The 20,671-nt window shown below is 38.2% G+C and overlaps 1 protein-coding gene across 5 annotated transcripts in view; it reads right to left on the bottom strand.

Annotated features, from left to right (window-relative positions):
* Nucleotides 1-1,409: 1,409 nt before the first annotated feature.
* PDK1 (pyruvate dehydrogenase kinase 1) overlaps nucleotides 1,410-20,671 on the bottom strand; it is a 33,697-nt gene continuing 14,435 nt past the window's right edge. For 3 of the 5 annotated variants that reach the window (XM_082841364.1, XM_082841366.1, XM_082841367.1), the window contains exons 9-11: nucleotides 9,760-9,870; nucleotides 6,222-6,335; nucleotides 1,410-4,092 (exon numbers count right to left, since the gene is read on the bottom strand). In XM_082841364.1, coding sequence (XP_082697490.1) covers nucleotides 3,952-4,092; nucleotides 6,222-6,335; nucleotides 9,760-9,870 — 366 coding nt within the window. In that variant the 3' untranslated portion in view covers nucleotides 1,410-3,951. Of the gene's footprint in view, nucleotides 4,093-6,221; nucleotides 6,336-9,759; nucleotides 9,871-17,355; nucleotides 17,744-20,671 lie in introns of those variants that run through there. The other 2 variants (XR_014326281.1, XM_082841365.1) reach the window with 2 other exon arrangements.

Raw genomic sequence — 20,671 nt, 5'->3', positions numbered from 1 at the left:
AGGAGGTGGCAGCTGTCAGTACTGGTCTCCCTCCGCCCTGATCGCTAGGCAAGTCAGCATGCACACACTCCCTGCAATCAGAGTCCAGGCCACTCCAGCCTCTCCCAGCAGACCTCCCAGCAGGCAAGGGGGCTCCCCAGAGTGAGAGCCTGCCCATGGGGACCTTTCCTCCTTCACAGATCCCTCCCAGGGGTGCTGGTCCCATCCTGATGCCTTTTTTTTATGTGTTTGGTCCTACCCAATTACATGGAAAAATCTTTTCTGCAGCTTTAGTTGTGTAAGAGATCTTCTGCCAGTTTCCAGTTGGTTTTATGTGTGAATTGTTCCACATGCAGGTGTATTTTTGATGTGTTTATGGCGGTAGGTGAGCTCCACATCCTCCTACTCCACCATCTTGATCCTCCTTCCCCCAAATGGTTTTATATCTATAATAGTATAGAATCTCATGGCCACCCAATTTTATGGTCATCTCATGTCATAAATTTGAAAAAGCTGGCAGACTTGTCTCTCGCTATTAAAAGCCTATGGTTAATGACTGCTGAAGAAACGTGAAGAGTGGGTAGTATATACCTAATTATTTCCAAACGTGTAAACAGAACAAAAGGTGCAGTAATTTAAGAATGCCAGGACTAAGCAAACCAGCAGTGCGTTCTTTTTTGCCATACATAAAATACTTCACGCCACATTTTTTCAAGTGCATTCAGTTTGACTATAAGAAAATTTAATTTTGGGGGCCAGATGTTAATCATATACAGTATTTGCAAACCAGCTTAACTCAACCCTGATTACTCATCTGTTTAAAACTTCACATTTATGGCACAGCAATTGAAGATGCAAACAAATTGGTTGATTTTTTTTTTTTTTTTTGGCTTCCTTTCTGATTGGCTGTTCACAAGGCCACAAAGGGACCCTAACACTAGTAGTCTGTTTCCCTGGTTCTTTACCTATGCAGTCCTTTTATGGAACTTGTTGGCTTTAATAATGAAGGGAAGATTGATGGTCATATCCCATTCATCAGGAACAGGACAGGAACCTGTCTTTGACTAGAGAAGTTTAATTTTGACTTTCGGCTGGTACAAGCATACAGTAATGCTGGTTAAATTAAGGCTTTTCCTATATTACTTATATTGTGAAAAGTTATTCAAACCTCTTGAAACCTCTTGAAACATAACCTCTTGAAAATCACATAAGAGAAGATGTTCATTTATGCAGTAAGTCAGTCATCTGTGGCTGTTTGGATAATGAAAATCTAGCATAACTCAAACCATACAAACGACTGCCTGCTTTGGCAATTAGAATATACACGTTGGAAATCTAAACACTTCCTCTACCAAGCATAGTGAGGTGCACTGTGAGCCACGTAGCTTCGACTTTTTGAATGTTTACAGAAAGCTGACCCTTGATGATGAAAGAGACCTTTATTTTAAAAAACAATTGGTCAATTTATTTTCAGAATAGGAGTTGATCCACGTTTTCAGTTTATTGCCATACACAAAACATTTTATAAAATAATAGCGTAGACTGCCACTTCAACATCTTCATGTAAAAACTTCACAGTGCAAGAAAGTGATTACCATTAAGTATGAAGACATCTAAAGCCAGCTAGTACTTTAAGTACAGGGCAGAATACTTTTTGTGATTCTTCCTAAAAAAATGTTGGCATATTCATTAAATGCCCAGGTTACAAAAATCACTTAGTATCCATTTCTTATCTTTCAGTATATTTTTAAAATCTACATGGCATCATATTAAATGCTGGTGGGGGAAAATAGTATAAGAATCTAAAAACTTTTCAAGTAGCACAATAATTTAAAACCAACTAAGAGAAAGCATTCCCCCAAATATTTCTGTATGTAACTTTGTGTCCCTTACCACAGTAACAAAGTGAAAAAGCCATTACACCTTAAAAAGAAGCTAAAGGAAAAGATTTCATTCTTCCTTTGAAAATACAATTTCTTAGCTCTTAAATAAAGAGAGAAACTTAAATTTTGTGTGTGGGTGGGTGGATCATAAGTAAAAATATCAAATTTATGTCACTTGTACAAATGTCTCATTTAGGAAAGAAAGTGAATACTTTGATTCAAAGGATTCGAAACTATTTCATCATTATAAGAAAAGTGTAATTTTAAGCTAAAAAAACTGTGACACATTGAACTAATATAAATCATCCACTAGCATATCCTATTGTTTATCATAAAACCCATAATTAAGGAGTAATAGGTAAAAGATCTTTTTCCAACATTTGGTCACATCAGCTAATCAGCCCTGGGCAAACCCCACACACCCCGAGTTTCAGGATCCTCATCTCTTATGTGAGAATCCTGGGCTAACGGCCCTTTAACATCCCTTCCAATTTACAAATTTGTATAGCACTGTTAAGCTTACATAATCCTTTTGAGAATGAGCTGTTTCAACTCAATGTATTTACCAGATGAAGTTCCCCATTTAAGTAGTAAAGCTGTTCTTTAAACATTTAAAATCTTACTTTAAAATTTATTTTCAGTGTACTTCCCTGTCACCTTAAAAGATGAGGTAAGACTAACAACTTAGTCTCCTGACTTTCATGGTCTCTTAGACCAGGCGGCTGACAGTGATCAGCAGATACAGCTTGAGCCCTCACGCCAATTCTGGGCAGCTTTGGGCTATACTCTGAGTCTCAAAAACGAAGATGATACCACCTGTTTGGTATCTCTGTCTTAAAGCCTAACAGAGTTATAATATACTGAATATACCAAAAGTTTGTACATTACAAATTAACATTCGAATGCAAACATTTGAATGTGATAAGCCCAAGGTGACTTTTTCCTGATAAAGTATAGATATTTTTCATAACATGTTTTTTGTCAATACCTGTGCATTTACGGTTCTAATCCTTTGGTTACCTGACTCTTCTTCTGTAGCCAACTTGTCTCTTGCTTCCAATTATGCTTCTAATTGCACCAGAGTCTAGAAGTCTGACCTTTCAATAGGTGAAAACCAAGATACAAAGATCTGTTATGTTAGCAAATGTGGTATCATCATTACTCACTTTAAAAGCGTGGCTTCCTAACTAGGTGAGGCATCAGACTGGTCTAGGAAGTGTTATAAAAACTGAGATTCCTGGACTCCAGCCGCAGAGTCTGATTCTGTCTGGAGTAGGACTCAGAAAAACTTTCTCAAAAGCGCCCCCAGGTAATCTCAACAATCTTTAGTACAGTTTTTGCGACTCACTGTTCTGCCCTCAATTTCTTAAATTCAATTTAGAATTTTAGCAGCTGTTAGGTTTTAGTATAAAAATTTCCCATTGCATTAATCATAAGCATATTCAAAGTAGATTGCCCATGATCTTGGTTTAGTTCCATAGGAAATCAATCATTACAATCCTTTGCAATAAAATTAAAACATGATAAATTAACTTCAGAGTGAAGACAATGCATGTAGATGCTGAAAGGTGGCTGGTTCTACACTTAACAGGGCAACTGTTTACTGTTTTAATTGTAGTCAGTCATGTAAATCTGTAAATCATCTTATTACATCTGTCATTACTAAATAAAGGCTGGCAGAACTCCTCTAAAACAGAAAGATGGCTAACTGGCTAATCGATATTAAGGAAATGTTTCTAGCAGACATAAAAGTATTTCTTAAAAAACTACAAAACTACACAGCTTCCTGTAGAAACCCAAAGACTTCTACGCTTCTGAAGTCTACCGTAAAGAGAAAGTTGACCAGAACTACAGTTGTTTAAAAATGTTCAATTAACTGTGAAAATTTATGTGTAAAATAGGTGCAACTTCATCCTTTAGGAGATTTAATGGGCATAAAAGGAATTTAACTTACCACTTATTCTATCTACCCAAATAGTTAACTGTGAAAACGACACATGAAGTATTTGGTATAGTGTAGTTCTGAACACCATCCCTTCCAAATTTAATAAAAAAACACATCTGGATTTTCCAGGGGTCCCAAGTGTGTCTAGGCACTGCGGAATGTCGTCATGTCTTTCGGTTCTCTGCTGGGAACACACCAGTCGTCAGCCTCGTGGTTGGTGTTGTAATGCTTCCAGGCAGCTTTGTTATATACCGGGAGTCTTTCTATTGATTCTGTTGACAGAGCCTGAAAGTCAAAGCAGGACCTAAATCAGGCATTTTTTGGGAATGCATTATGTGAGAAAATCTACAGTGGCCAAAAGGTTACTACAAATTAAACAAAACTTCATTGGATTTGTATTTTATCAAACATAAGACCATCTACATACATTTTAAAATAGAGCACATCTTTAAAACGTGTTATTTACTAAGCCCATGGCAACTGCTTGATGTGCATGTTGAGTTTATTGCTTGCGGTAATTCTCCAGCCAGCCTGGGAGCTGCTGGATTGAAGTTTGACACACGTGTGATAGACATTCTTATAAAACATGACAAACAGAAGTTGGTTAACTGAAAAAGTCAGTTAAGTGTAAAAGCATAAAAATTCACATATGTACCTTAACATATGTAATTGTACAATCATTTAATGAAATCTGGGTTTGATCCTGTGTTTTCTCCTACATTAAAGTCACACTAATTCTAGTTACAGCATGATTTCTGTACATGATTTCTGCATCATGCATAGCTGACCCTCTGTATCACCCCCCCACCCCCGCATGCATACCAGTCTGCCGATGCTCAAGTCTCTTATATAAAATGCTGTAGTATCTATGTATAATCTTTACATATCCTCCTGTATACTTTAAATCATCTCTAGATTAATTGTAATAGCTAATACAATGTAAATGCTATACAAATATGACGTAGATATTATGTAAATAGTTGCTGATGTGCAGCAAATTCAAGTTCTGCTTTTTGCAACTTTCTGGAATTTCTTTTTTCTTCGAATATTTTTTAGTCGTGTTCGGATCTATGGCTATGGAACCCGGGGATACAGAGGGCTGATTGTAATTTCATGTTTCCAACATATTATCACAATTAATTCACCGTTCTATTTCAGCTTCCCGTGTATCATTGAGATAAACTATGTTCCTCATTATCTTCAAATTAGGATATTTTGGTAGGATTTCAACCTTAAGCCACAGGTATTCCCCAAGATGTAGAAAATATTGAACTGGAAGTTTCATTCCAATAATAGGAAGGAAGGACCTTAATTATTCTATAAGACTTCATGTATTCTATATTTTTCCAAAATGGAGCTAGAGACCTTTCACCTATACATCATATTCTCTTTATGCTGGAACTCCTTGATCTATAGACTCAAACAAAAATGTTACATTTGATGATAAAAAGGGCATCATGAAGGCAATGTTTTTAAATTCCTCACAATTGAGATGATTTAAAAAAAGAAAATTATCTTGAAAGAACTTAACCTTTTCAGACAATTTTTACTTTTTCTAATGTAAAGTCTTTAGCATTTCCTATAAAATAGGTGCCATCTAGTGGCCAGAACAAGAAACTAGCGTCGCTAAAAAATTAGGTACCAACAGCCCACCGCTGAACTAACCCAGGGCTTTCTATCCCTGTAATTTATACTGATTTGTCAGATAAACACAGAGAACAACCCAGGCAAGTCTGTTTCCACCAGGTGAGCTATGTGCTTACCAAGAGTCACCTGTAATTGTTCCTAAATCTGTTAATATACTTAAATCTGTCATTGTAATTTAATCTAAGTATTGCTTTTAACAAAGCACAAAAAATGGGCGGGGGGGGGGTTCTTTGAAAACTAAGATGAATGTTTCATAAAGACTCATGAAGGAAAGCCACATAAAAATTGCTGTCAAATCAGAAGACAACTGTAAGGAAATGCATAATAATCAACAAGGATTATGCACTTGGCTATTTCTTTGTTTAAAGAAACCAAAACAAGGTATTGTAAGTATAGCTTCTGCAAGAAAGACAATTGAAACTTCAATCTGCAGACCCATATGCAAATGAAAGGCCTCAGCAAGTACATCAAAAGGCTGGTGAATCAATGTCAATTCACGTGTCTTATCTTACAAATTTAATTTTAACAAAAGTTTTTGAAGCCCCACTTTAACCCAGTTTTTTTTTCTATTAACAAAGCCCTGATCATTATAGTCAAGCGTTTCTTACCCACAGTCAAAGAGATCATTTGTCAAAGCAGAGGAGATCCTTGTTATAAAAACATTTATATTTTAATAGCACGAGGTAGAAGAAAATTTCATTACAGTTAAATGCTGGCATCTTATAATCAAAGAAGTATCGTTAAGTCCAGAAGACTATAGTCATTACCTTAATGTAGATAACTGCATCTGTCCCATAGCCCTCTAGGGAATACAGCTTTAGGTCTCCTTGGAAGTACTGTGCATAAAGGCGTGATATGGGCAATCCGTAACCAAAACCAGCCTGTTTGATGAGAAAAATGAAATTCTGTTTGGAAAGCCACACACTGAAATACTTCTCTAATTAAAATAAACGTTATTGGAGTATCCCAGGGCTATCAGAGCCCGCATCTAAAAGATCAGTTAATACTTAAGTATTAAAAATGATCAAGCTGCAGCCCAGTTGAGTACTGCATTAGACGGCTTCCCTCTGGTCCTTTAAAATTCCTCATTCTTCTTATTTGTATAAAATGACCTGTGGGGGTCTAGAAGAAGCACGTTTCTCTTCTTTATTGCCCTGCTCCAGAGCATCCCAATACCGCTTTCGGTGATACTACATAAAACATGGCCTCTCTCGGGAGCAAGGGTAGAAAGAGCCTGGTGGCAGCCTAACAGATGTATGTCATGGCCTCACACCATGAACTGCAGCCCGTGTTCTGAACCTGAAGAGATCCCTAATAGTTCTCTTTTAATTCTGACAGGTCACTTACCCTGCTTAAAAATCTTTGAAGCACCCCAAAACCCTCCCCACCCCCATCATCCAGACCCACTGCCTAAAAATCCAAGCTTCTAAAAAAGAGCTTTCAAAAATAAATAAATAAAAAATAAAAAAATAAAAAATAAATAAAAAAGAGCTTTCAAGACTGTAAGATCAGGTCTGTCCACCCACTTTCCAGTCCAGCTGAAGGAAATCTCCTCCTAAGTCCCTCAAACAGATCATGTTATTTTTCACATCTGTGTCTGTTCATTCTGTTCCCAGTATCTGGAATGGCCATCTTTACCTGGATAAATCCTACCAATTCTTTAATACAAAGAAGAACATTTGGATAAATGTAAAAAAGGGTCTTATCACCAACTCAGATGTTCAATGACATTCCATATAGTACTTCAGTAAAGAGTGTATGTGGATTCAGGAATCTGCTATTAACAAATCCAGGCTCTGGCCTTATCTACCTCTATCATTTATTACTTGATTTTTTTAAACCAGAGTTTCTGTTTACCCCTCCAAATCAACTATCCATTCTCCACATTTCTCCTTGCCCTGGGAGGCTGACCTGAACAGATGTCAGTGGATTTCTGTGCCCTCTGGTTCCAGTAGGTCTAGCCAATGGGGAACCCAGTAGGAGTTCCAAGGGGGTCAAGTCAGGGTATTCATCCCCTGCTTCTTTCTCACTGAGGCTGCTTCCCCTGGGCAGGCTGGGTCCCTGGAGAGTAAGCAGCTGCTCTGCAACTTTCCCTTCTGGGTTCTGCTAACTTCTCCTTCTCCCCTTGAGTCAGGGTGGTGACAGCTCTGCTGCTGCTAGCCAGGATTCCTGTGCTATCCCACCCCTATTTCTATAATTTGTCTCTTCGTAGATAAGCCTTCCTTGAATTATAATTATAATTATCTCTTTCCAGGTGGGACCCTGATTGACACATTAAGTGGCTCTAGAAATGGCCCCAAGAAAACTGCATGAGCAGGTGGCTCAGGATCCCATGGTACCTGATCTACTTTATCACTGCCTCTCCCTGAACCTACCACACCTGTGGACCCATCAGGCTTCCCCTGTAAGTAGTTAACATAAAAGTAAAACAGCATGGGCCTGGTCCACCGCTGGATCTACACAGTGTCCCACACCAGCCAAAGTGGACTGCCTTTTCACTACAGCCTCTCTCAGGGCCGGCCTGAAAGACAGGAGTGAAAGCAAATCCTACCAGTGGGTGGAATTCAAAGTGGAACACCTACATGGACCATGGGCAGTGGCAAATGGGCTGGCTGGTCAGAGACTTGGAAAGAACAAAACTGGATTAACAGAGAAGGTCTAGAAGAGGGAAATGTGGACAGTCCTCTCTGAACAGGCTTACAGCATGAAGACATTCCATCCATGTAGATGCCCACCAGAAGGCATCACGTGGAGGAAGCTCTCAGTAATCAGGTATGACCTGATGACCACTCCGGGGGAGGTCAAGCAGCCTTTCCCCAGCTGCGCCAGTGCTTGCCTACTGGGTCCACTTACAAAGGGGTCACGACATCAGGAATGAGGCTATGTAAAAGCTTAACAATAGGCTTACCCTCGGTAAGGCTGTGTAGGTGTAGGGGCAGCCTGCGCCACATCAAGCCTCCCGTTTTCTTAAAAATTCAAGTAAATTTTGCATCCTAAACAAACACTTACATGGCATTTACTGTGTGCCAGGTACTATAAAAAGCATTTTAGATATATTAACTCAATCTTTATAATAATTTGATTTTTTTTTTTTTTTGGCCACACCACGCTGCATGTGGGATTCTAGTTCCCCAATCAGCACGGAGTCTTAACTATTGGACCACCAGGGAAGTCCATAATTCGAAATTTAAAGCTGGGGAAACTATGGTATTGAAAGGTCAAAAAATATTCCCAAGGCTACACAGCTAGGATGTAGTAGAGCTGAGAATGGACCAGACAGTTTAGATTCAGAGTGTGGACTAGTACACTATGCTGCTCTCCACAAAAATTCTACAATGTTTGTTCACTACAAAAGCAGCATATCCCTTTTCTCTACTTCTTAGAGTAAAATCAGAATCTAAGAAGATTCTGGTGTTTATTTGACCTTTTCTGTCCCACGGCACATGGATGCCTACCCATATCTCAACTTGAAAAGCACATTCCTAGGGCAATCATTTTAAAAGTTTGGTAAGACATGAACTGTATTACAGTTGTAGCTACAGAATCTGTGCTGTGTAAGTAGAATGTGCTGTGCAATTAGAATGAAGTCCTTTTAGTAACTTCCTAGGAAAGAGTCTAAAATAGACCCATCTTATACTGTTTTTAATCACATTACAGTATAACTCCAGTGTATATGCCAGAGAACCTTCAAAGCCCGGAAGAACAAGAGTTTTTCCAGAATTACAGGTAAGAGATTTGGCAAAGTGCTCTTCTGGGTGTTGGAGGACCATGAATGAGTCCATTCAAAAGCTAACCTTATTAAAACTTGAAAATACGTGACTATGATCAGTTAAAAAACCTATTAACGCCATTATCATTTGAGCCATTTTCAGGTTGGCAAATAAACTGATCAGAGCTCTAGTCATACTTCTCAGTCTCAAACATGTAATCTTTCTAATTACAAGTACTTGAGGGGAAAAAAACCCCAAACACTGAAGATTAAACCAAGTACTAGTAAAGCTGGTAATTTAGGCTTCACATTAGAGATAGTATATCAAAATGTGGTTTACCACATGGAAACTACTGACACACCACTATTAACCTTGGCAACAAGAACTCTAAAACCATAGTCCTTGTCCTATGCTCTTATCATTTTAAAAAAGAGCATTTTTAAAACTATAAATTTAGAGGAAAGTGGGTTTTTTCCCCCCAGTAGCTTCATTTCGTCCTTGTGGTGAAACCTACACAATGGCTTAACTGATTTATGTGGTAAATTATTTTATGACAAGTCACAAAAACCTGCTTCACAATTTCTTGATCACATACCAAGGGCACTGCTCGGGACGTCTCAACACGAGGCCGGGGTGCAGTTGAATACATGTAGTTGAAGAGTCGGTCAATTTTCCTCAGAGGAACACCACCTCCTCGGTCACTCATCTAAGGTAATAAAGGATCATGGCCTGTCACCAAGTCCAAGAAACAGCAAAATACCAACACATGCTGTGTCACCATTTAACTGCTGGCTGAAAAGCTCTGCTTTCCAAAATGAATACCACGTGATACAAGTTGCGAATGTAAACATTTCCATCACTGCTGGACTTAACCCCTCTAATATGTAGAATTCTAAGACATAAGGAACTCCACTGTAATACAAATTTCAATGCTGTGGCTTTGTGTAATTATTGCAGTCACACTAATGATGCAGTACAGCACACAATGGGGCACAGGCTTAGCTTATCTTGGATGTAACAATAAATGTGTAATTCCTTTCTAACAGGCAGTTTGGCAACCAGATGAAACATGCACGTACCCTTTGACACAACGTTTATCCTGAGAAAATAATCCGAAAAGCATGCTAAGTATGTATGAGAATGTCCATCACAGTACTGTGTAGAACAGCTAAAACTGGATTACCACCTCAATAGGGGGCTACTTAAGTAAACTAACATACATTCTAAAACAGAATACTATTTCGCCACTAAATATTAGGTAGAACTGTATGTACTGGCATGAGAGGCTCAAAAAATATTGTTAAGTAGCAAAAAAAAAATGGAGAAGCATTTATGACATTCTAATTCTGCAAAAATTATAAAGAAGTCTAATGAAATATAATTGTCAATGGAATTATGAGTGACTTTCTTCTTTTGGGGTTTTAGTTTCTTAATTTTTTTCCACAATTACCTCTATTATGGAAATAAAAGTATAATTTCCATTTTCAGGGAGGAAAAAAACAGAACCATTTCATTGTGTTTTAGAGTCTCATCTACAAGTAATTTCACAGCACAGTCTCCCAGACAACTCTGTGGTGAGTTATAAAGGACACAGTTCTTTACATTGTTCTTATGTCATTTTCCAACTCAAATCATATGGTAGATTGAATTTAGTAATTTATTTAGATTGTCTTCATTGTTTTCCTTCAGTTAACATGGACTTGTTTTCCTAGCTATTGTACAGCTTATCTTTTAATCTACTTTAGCCATTTTCCCTTGTCACAAAATCTAAATTGATTCCATCTATAATATTAACATGGTTGTGATATACAAACCTGCTTTTAACATGTGTATAGATATACAGATAAAAACTGTATGGAATGATATGTATTAAAAAGCCAATTTGAATGGCTTACAGCTGAGTTTTTATGTAGTCTCTAAAAATATTTATGGGCACATCTATTACTCTCACAATGGAAATTCATAGCTATTTTAATTTTTCAAATACAAATCTGCTTTGAAATATCATTTGAAGACTGGTTTCTGATGTCTATAATTAGATAACTACAGTATAAAAATATACAAGCACTTTATTAAGAACTTATATATGTAGCATTATGCTTGAAATTGTTCTTGGCTATGAATTCAAGCCCTGTGAAGAGATTAGTAAGATGAATGAAGGGCTCTGGGTATTTTCTGAGATCCATCAATTTGTTAATTATTCATCCTTTAATTTAATGCTCTGCTGCACATTTACTGGTAACATGAGTCAAGTGTGGTTCTATAAATATTAAGTAAACAACACATTAGATACTAAGATAAAAAGGTACACTTCAATAAATATTTCCTGATTTTCCTTAACCTTTTGGTCAGAAACACTACAGCAATCCAGCAGGTATGAAACAAGAAGTGATTTCTAGCCATAGGTTAGTATGATAAAAGCAGAGAGTGGAAAAGAAAGGCCAGGGGTGACTCTGAGAAGTGTCATCTCATTAGAGGTGGAGGGGTAATCTAAGCCATGGAAATATAGTTAAAAATTGATAAAGGTAACTGCTTTTGCTTTGCAGCCAAAAATACAATAAACTGGAACCAGTACATTTTTGAAGTGGTCAAAAGAGTTTCCAAGAGAATTGTAACAGGTATTATAACAGAACCTGAGTTCTTTGGGGAAAAAGGGACAGAGGGAATAACGGAGAGACAGACAGACACGTTTGGTCTGCATATATTTAAGACAAGAAGAATGGCACTCTGATGACAAATATATTGCGAAAGAGATGTGAAAATTGAAAAACTCTAAAGATTATTTGAAGAAAAAAAATCAAGAATCATAGAAACATAAGCCTACATCAAGGAAAAGGAAAGAGATTGTGAAAGAGAAGGGCAGTGTAGAGTAATGTCAACAGGAAGGCAGAGGAAGAGAAGTTTGCCAATTACTTTGAAAATTTTCTCCTCAGCGCATGAAATCACCACCTCTCAATGTCATCTGAGACCTGCCATCCCTAAAGTCCTGTTTCCCATAACACTAGGCTCCCTGGGCTAATATATGTGGATTTTCGGGTCCACGGGAAATGAACCACTACTAACTTGATGACAGTTCTGAAGGCAGGAAATTTACTGATCCTGACTGAATTTACCCATAGCTCCTGAAGTTTCTTAGTCAACAGCTTTTTAACGTCCGGTTTGTAAAACTGCCAACAGTGAATGAACCAAGACATTTAAGTTTTAATTTATAAGGCATGTGGCTATAACACTTATGTTATTTACTGAGTATAGACCAAACACCAAATCTGAAACAGTAGCTAGACTTGTAAGTCAGAAAAAAACAATTCTTTCGCAGGATTTTTAGCAGAGGGATAAAAAGTAAAAAAAAATGTCAATAATTTCAACAAGCTAAAAGAATGGGGGGCAAAAAATCCAGGCCTTGATCCTGAAAATTCTAGAGTAAGTGATGGGGATGAAAGCTCTACTGAAGAAAATTAAAGCAAGCATTTAACATGGAAAGTGCTAACAAGAGCAGATGCAGTCATGTGACCTGGATGTGAGGAGAGCCTGATATAGCTAAGGACTTGTACAGAAGCTTCTGGAACAGTCTGTTCAAAACCCTTATAAGCCTTTATTTTTTTAAACAGCTTTATGGAAATATAATTCACATACCATACTATTCACCCATTTAAAGTATACAACTCAATGGTTTTTAACATACAGGCATACCTGTGAGATATTGTGAGTTCAGGTCCAGATACCACAGTAAAGCAAATATCACAATAAAACGAGTCACTTGAGTTTTCTGGTTTCCCAGTGCCTATAAAATTATGTTTACACTTATCCTGTAGTCCATTAAGTGTGCAACAGTATTATGTCTAAAAAAATGTACATAAACATTAATTTAAAAATATAAAACAAAAAACAATTAGAATATCAAAGATCACTGATCGCTATAATAAACACGATAATGAAGAAGTTTGAAATATTGCAATTACCAAAATGTGACACAAAGAAATGAAGTGAGCAAATGCTGTTCGTAAAATGATGCCAACAGACTTGCTCAACGTAGGGTTGCCACAAACCTTCAGTTTTTTACAATAATGCTGCAAAGTACAATAGAGTGAAGCGCCATAAGACAAGGTATGCCTCCATTCACAGGTATGTACAACCACCACCAGTCAATTTTAGAGTATTTTCATGAAACCACGGGCTCTTTACTGATTACACTCCTAAGCAACCACTAATGTATCTCTTGTCCCTATGTATTTGTCTACTCTGGACTTTTCACACACATTAAATCATAATGGGTGGCCTTTTGTGATTAGTTTCTTTCACTTACCATGTTGTTTTCAATGTTGTAGCATCCATGTTGTAGCATGAGCCATATACCTCATTCCCTTTATGGCCAAATAATATTCCATTGTATGGATGTACCACATTTCTGTTGATCTATTCGTCAACCGATGAACATCTGGGTTGTTTCTAGATTTTGGCTACTGTGAATAATGTTTCTATGAACACTCATGTATAAGTTTTTGCTTAAATACCTGTTTTTCAAGCTTTTGGGGTATATACCCAGGAGTGGAATTGCTGGTTTATTATGAACCTTTCTTTATACCAGACAGACACAGAGTCCCTAAGCAAAGCCTGTCCCCCAGCACAGAATGAGTCACTGATGAGTGCTGAAGAGCTCAGTGAACCTTGATCCATACAGTGATGGATGACCACAAGTAATGGAAAGCAGCTGCAGACAAGCATGCTCAAGCACAGGAAACACAAGCAGAAAAAGGTACGAGAAAGACCATGCTGCAGCACGACTGATGCCCCAAAGCAGAAGACATATGGGATTTATTTTGAATCAAACACACCCTAATAAGCAAGTAGCTGACACAAAACTAACCAAAAAATAGGCACACATTAGCATCTGGAATGGAAAAAAGTGACACGTTCACATTACCTTTTCAGCAGAGAATATTCCCATATATTTATTTGTGCCTCATTCTTTTATATGAATAGCCAAGAGGGATAAACAGAAAAAAGGAATTCAGAGGAAACAGTACAGAGAGCTGAAGCATTTTAATTTTTAAAAAAATAACTAATATCACTATCCTCTGAGTGATTTAAAAAAAAAGATGAAACCAGAACAGAATACTACAAAAAAAAAGGAATAATAAAAAATAAGTTCCTGGGAAATTTATAATAGAAATAAAATTCAATAGAGGAGTTGGGAATTCAAAGTCAAAGAAATCTCAAAGTAGAATGAAAAGTTCAAGATATAAAAAACAAGAAGAAAAGATAAAAATCAGAGGGCCATTTCACAAAGCCCAACATCTTTGAAATATGACTATCAGAAAGAGAAACAGTAAAGAAAGTATTTCAAAGAAACAGTGGAAATTCTAAAGGACCCAGCTCAATGGGTACAAAAAGGTTCACATCAAGTCACATCATTATGAAATTTCAGAACAGAGCTGAAGATCTTAAAAACTTCAATTAAACAAAGAAAACAATAAAACCTGTCACTTATAACTGGTCACATACAAAGGAACAGGAATTGGAATAAGCATAAGTCTTCTCTAAAGGAATAGCAGGAGTGACGTCAGCAGAAACAGTGGAGAAAAGACCTCCAAAAAGTCCTCCATCAAAGAACCAAAGCAAAAACACAAAAATTGTCAGGACTCTGGAAATTAACCAAAGGCTTGTAGCAATCTGGGGAGTATTGACTCAAGAAAAACAACAATGAGCTTTGAGGTATTTTAACTTGGCTTATTCCCACCTCCCATTCCCCCACCCATCAACAACTTGCAACCAGAGTTGCCTGGCAGCCACTGGGAAGACTATCTTTCTCTGACCTGATTCTGTGCTCCCCAGTGCGGAAAAAGTCTTCGGTGCACGTACCCCGCATCCTCAAACACTTGTCAAAAACACTTAGAGGTAACTAGTTAATCTGACAGCTGCCTGAGGCAGTCTACGACAGTTAAGGCCAACAATAGGCTACCCAAAAAACTTAGTAGGAAAAGCTAAGGAATGAGATGTCCACAGGGGCTTAGAAAAGCTCAAGGATATCCTGAAATCTAGAAGGTCATGCTCATGCCCAGGGCTATGTTCAGGAAGAACCTAAGAGGGTCCTAATCTTTCACCTCTGACTAACCTTGAGGCTCTGTACAAGCAGAACCTGAAGGTTAATTCAGAGTTGTCCACTGCCTGGCTAAACATTGAAGGTGTGTCCCAATATGCACACAGAGTCTCTTGACAAAGACTGGGAGAAGGCATTTAAAGAAACCTCGGTCCAATCATTAGTTGACCACTAAGCAGAAAGCACACACAACAAAGAATACAGACATTACAGAATTAGTTTTATAATGAAAAGTCACCAAACAAACAACTACCACCAACAACTTTAGGGACCTGGAAAGTAACTGATCTTCAGAGTTGTTGCATCATATATATATTTTTTTACATCACACCCAATTTTCTTTATTAATATCTTACACTAATATGGTACATGTGTTACAATGAATGAACCAATTAATTGTTCATTAATTGTTACGTGATTATTAACTAAAGTCCACATTTTGTTCACATTATGCCTTTTTTCCGTAACAGGACACCCCATTACGTTTGACTGTCAGGTAAATGTCTCCTTAGGCTTCTCTTGGCTGTGATGGTTTCTCAGACTTTCCTTGTTTCTGCTAACCTTTCAGAGTTTTGAGGAGTTCTGGAGAGTATTTCAGAGACCGTCTCTCAGCTGGGATCTGTTTGATGTTTTGCTCATGGCTTGACTGGCGTAAAGGGTTTGGGGAAGGAAGACCACAGAGGTAAAGTGCTCTTCCCATCAGGGGTTCCTACTATCAACATGACTCATATTTTTAATCCATTTACATTTAAGGTAATTATTGATATGTACGTTCCTATTAGCATTTTCTTAATTGTTTTGGGTTTGGTATTGAAGGTCTTTTCTTTCTCTTGTGTTTCCCGCCTAGAGAAGTTCCTTTAGCATTTGTTGTAAAGCTGGTTTGGTGGTGCTGAATTCTCGTAGCTTTTGCTTGTCTGTAAAGCTTTTAATTTCTCCATCAAATCTCAATGAGATCCTTGCAGGGTAGAATAATCTTGGTTGTAGGTTTTTCCCTTTTATCACTTTCAATATGTCCTGCCACTCCCTTCTGGCTTGCAGAGTTTCTGCTGAAAGATCAGCTGTTAACCTTATGGGGATTCTGTTGTATGTTATTTGTTGCTTTTCCCTTGCTGCTTTAATATATTTTCTTTGTATTTAATTTTTGATAGTTTGATTAATATGTGTCTTGGCGTTTCTCCTTGGATTTATCCTGTGTGAGACTCTGTGCTTCCTGGACTATTTCGTTTCCCATATCAGGAAAGTTTTCAACTATAATCTCTTCAAATATTTTCTCAGTCCATTTCTTTTTCTCTTCTTCTGCAACCCCCATAATTCGAAGATTGGTGCATTTAATGTTGTCCCAGAGGTCTCTGAGAGTGTCCTCAATTCTTTTCATTCTTTTTCTTTATTCTGTTCCCTTTCTCTTCTTTGTTTGCACAACTCCTGGGGTTCAGCTTTGGATTTGGCCCTGCCTCTGCATGTAGGTCACCTGAGGGTGTCTGTTCTTCGCTCAGACAGGACAGGGTTAAAGCAGCAGCTGATTAGGGGGCTCTGGCTGGTGGGGAGAGAGGGGTACGAAATGCAGGGCGAGCCTGCAGCGGCAGAGGCCAGCATGACATTGCAACAGCCTGAGGTGCTCCGTGTGTTCTCCCGGGGAAGTTGTCCCTGGATCATGGGACCCTGGCAGTGGCAGGCTGCACAGGCTTCTGGGAGGGGAGGTGTTGATAGTGACCTGTGCTTGCACACAGGCTTCTTGGTGGCTGCAGCAGCAGCCTTAGCATTTCATGCCCGTCTCTAGTGTCTGCGCTACTAGCTGCGGCTTGCGCCCGTCTCTGGAGCTCGTTTAGGCGGTGCACTGAATCCCCTCTCCTCACACACCCCGAAACAATGGTCTCTTGCCTCTTAGGCAGTTCCAGACTTTTTCCCGGACTCCCTCCTGGCTAGCTGTGGTGCACTAACCCCCTTCAGGCTGTGTTCACACAGCCAACCCCAGTCCTCTCCCTGGGGTCTCACCTCTGAAGCCTGAGCCTCAGCTCCCAGCCCCCACTCACCTCGGCAGGTGATCAGACAAGCCCCTCAGGCTGGTGAGTGCTGGTCAACACCGATCCTCTGTGCAGGAATCTCTCCGCTCTGCCCGCTGCACCCCTATTGCTGTGCTCTATTCCGTGACTTTGAAGCTCCCCCCGCCCGCCATCCCCCGTTTCCGCCAGTGAAGGGGCTTCCTAGTGTGTGGAAGCTTTTCCTCCTTCACAGCTCCCTCCCCAAGGTGCAGGTCCTGTCCCTATTCTTTTGTCTGTTTTTTTCTTTTTTCTTTTGCCCTATCTAGGTATGTGGGGAGTTTCTTGCCTTTTGCAAAGTCTGAGGTCCTCTGCCAGCGTTCAGTAGGTGTTCTGTAGTCACTGTTCCACACGTAGATGTATTTCTGATGTATTTGTGGGGAGGAAGGTGAGCTCCACGTGTTACTCCTCTGCCATCTTGAAGGTCTCCATATTATTTTAAATATCTAATTTTCAACAGAAATTATAAGATATACAAAGAAGGAAGAAAGTGTGTTCTATACACAAGGGTAAAAAAGGAATCAATAGAGACTATACTTGAGGAAACTCAAATTTACTAAACAAAGACTTCAAATCAGCTATTTTAAATATGTTCACAGAACTAAAGGAAATCATTTCTAAAGAAGTAAAGTATGAGGATGATATCTCACCAAATAAAGAATAGCAATAAAAAATATAGAAATTATGTAAGAGAACTAAATAGAAATTCTGGAATTGAGAAGTATAATAACCAAAACAAAAAAATTCACTAGGAGGGCTCAACAGCAGACTTAAACACTTGTAAGAAAGAATCATCAATAGTGATGACACGTCAACTGAAATCATCCCATCTGAGAAACAGAAAAAAAAAAAGAAAAAAAAAAGAACAAAGCATCAAAAACACCTGTGGGACTCCATCAAGTGTACTGATGCACATATTGGGAATTCCAGGAAGAAAGAGAGAAAGGGACAAAAGAATATTTGAAGAAATAATAGCTGAAACTTCCTGATTTTGATGAAAAAGATGAAGCTATTCAAACTCCAAGTATAATAAACTCAGAGATCCATACCTGGACAGATTACAGTCAAACTGTCAAAAGCCAAAAAGAAAGAATCTTAAAAGCAGCAAGAAAAATGACTCATCACACACAAAGGATTCTAAAAAGATTAACAGCTGGTTTCTCATCAGAAACCATGAAGGCCAAAAGGCAGTAGGATTAACATATTCAAAGAAATGAATATAGAAAGAAAAAGACTATCAACCAAGAATTCCATAGCCAGTAAAATTATCCTTCAAAAATGAAGGAGAGGGCTTCCCTGGTGGCACAGTGGTTGAGAGTCCGCCTGCCGATGCAGGGGACACGGGTTCGCGCCCCAGTTCGGGAAGATCCCACATGCCGCGGAGCAGCTAGGCCCGTGAGCCATGGCTGCTAAGCCTGTGCATCCGGAGCCTGTGCTCCGCAATGGGAGAGGCCACAACAGTGAGAGGCCCGTGTACCGCAAAAAAAAAAAAATGGAGTAATTGAGACATTCTCAGATAAGCAAAAACTGAGTTCATCATTGGTAGACCTCCCCTATCAAGAAATACTAAAGGGAATCCTTCTCCCTAAAATAAAAGAACAATAGACAGTAAATCAAATCCACATGAATAAATAAAGAGCACCAGGAAAGGTAACCACATAGATAAATATAAAGGATTGTTTAAGCGTATTTTTTTGTTCATAACTTTTTCCTCCTGTATTATTTAAAAGACAACTGCACAGAGCAATAATTATAAATCTGTGTAGATGGACATACAATGTATAAAGATATGTATATGTATATGCCAATAACACCACAAAGGATGGGGAGGGGGAGGGAACAGACCTATACTGGATCAAAGTCTGTGTATACTATTGAAATTAAGTTGGTATATAATCTGAACTAGATTGCTATAAATAAAAATTATAATCTCAGGACAACCACTAAGAAAATAACTCAAATATAATTTAAAAAAACAAGAAGGAAATTAAAATGATAAACTAAAAAGTTACCATTTAAACAAAAAAAGCAGCAGTAATGTTGAAAGAAAGGATAAAGAAAGACAAGATATATAGAAAAAATGACAAAATGTCAAATGTAAATTCTACATTAACAATTATTATGTTAAATGTAACTGGCTTGAACACTCCAATTAAAAGGTGGACATTGGCAGGATGGATTAAAAAAAATGAACAAACCATATGCTGTTTACAAGAGACATGTTTTAGATTTGAAGACGCAAACGGGTTCAAAGTAAAAAAGTCTGGAAAAACATACACCATGAAAACAGAAACCAAAAGAGAGCTGGGATATTATACTAATATTGGATAAAATATACTTTAGGTCAAAAATTGTTAATAGAGACAAAGAAGGACATTTTACAATGACAGAGGGTCAACACATCAAGAAGATATAAAATTATAAACATATATACACTTAATAACTGAGCTCTGGGACTTCCCTGGTGGTGCAGTGGTTAAGAATCTGCCTGCCAATGCAGGGGACACAGGTTCAAGCCCTGGTCCGGGAGGATCCCACACGCTGTGGAGCAGGTGGGCCTGTGTACCACAACTACTGAGCCTGCACTCTACAGCCCGCGAGCCACAACTACTGAGCCCACGTGCCATAACTACAGAAGCCCGCACACCTAGAGCCTGTGCTCCACGACAAGAGAAGCCACCTCAATGAGAAGCCTACACACTGTAACAAAGAATAGCCCCCACCCACTACAACTAGAGAAAGCCCGTGTGTAGCAAAGAAGACACAATGCAGACAAAAATAAATAAATTAAAAAAAACAGTCCATCATATAAAAGTAAAAAAAAGAAAAAAGACTGAAAGCTTTCCCAAGGTAAGTAAAAAGAAAAGGACACCTGTTGTATTCAACATTGTACTGGAGGTTCTAGCCACACAATTAGGCAATGAAAAAAAACAGATTGGAAAGGAAGAAGTAAAATTATTTCTATTTACAGATGACATGATCTTGTGTATAGAAAATCCTAAGGAGTTCACAAAAAAATTATGAAAACTAATAAATGAGTTTGGCAAGGTTGCAGGATACAAGATCAGTACACAAAAATCAATTATATTCCTATACACTGGCAATGTACAATCCAAAAATGAAAGAAGACAATTCCATTTACAATAGCCCCCAAAAGAATAAAATAATTAAGAATAAACTTAACAAAATAAGTGTTAGACTTGTACACTGAAAATCATAAAACACTGATGAAAGAAATTAAAGAGATCTAAATAAGTGCAAAGACATCCTGTTGTTCATGAACTGGAAGACTTAATTGATCTAAAACATTGAACTTGATCCCCATAAAAATTCAAGCTGGTGTTTCTTGCAGAAATCGACATGCTGATACTAAA

The sequence above is a fragment of the Leucopleurus acutus genome (genome assembly GCF_964270905.1).
Source record: "Leucopleurus acutus genome assembly, chromosome: 6".
NCBI classification, from domain to species: Eukaryota; Metazoa; Chordata; class Mammalia; order Artiodactyla; family Delphinidae; genus Leucopleurus; species Leucopleurus acutus.
The sequence above is the reverse complement of the archived record's forward strand: the minus strand, read 5'-3'. Positions and strand labels throughout refer to the sequence as shown.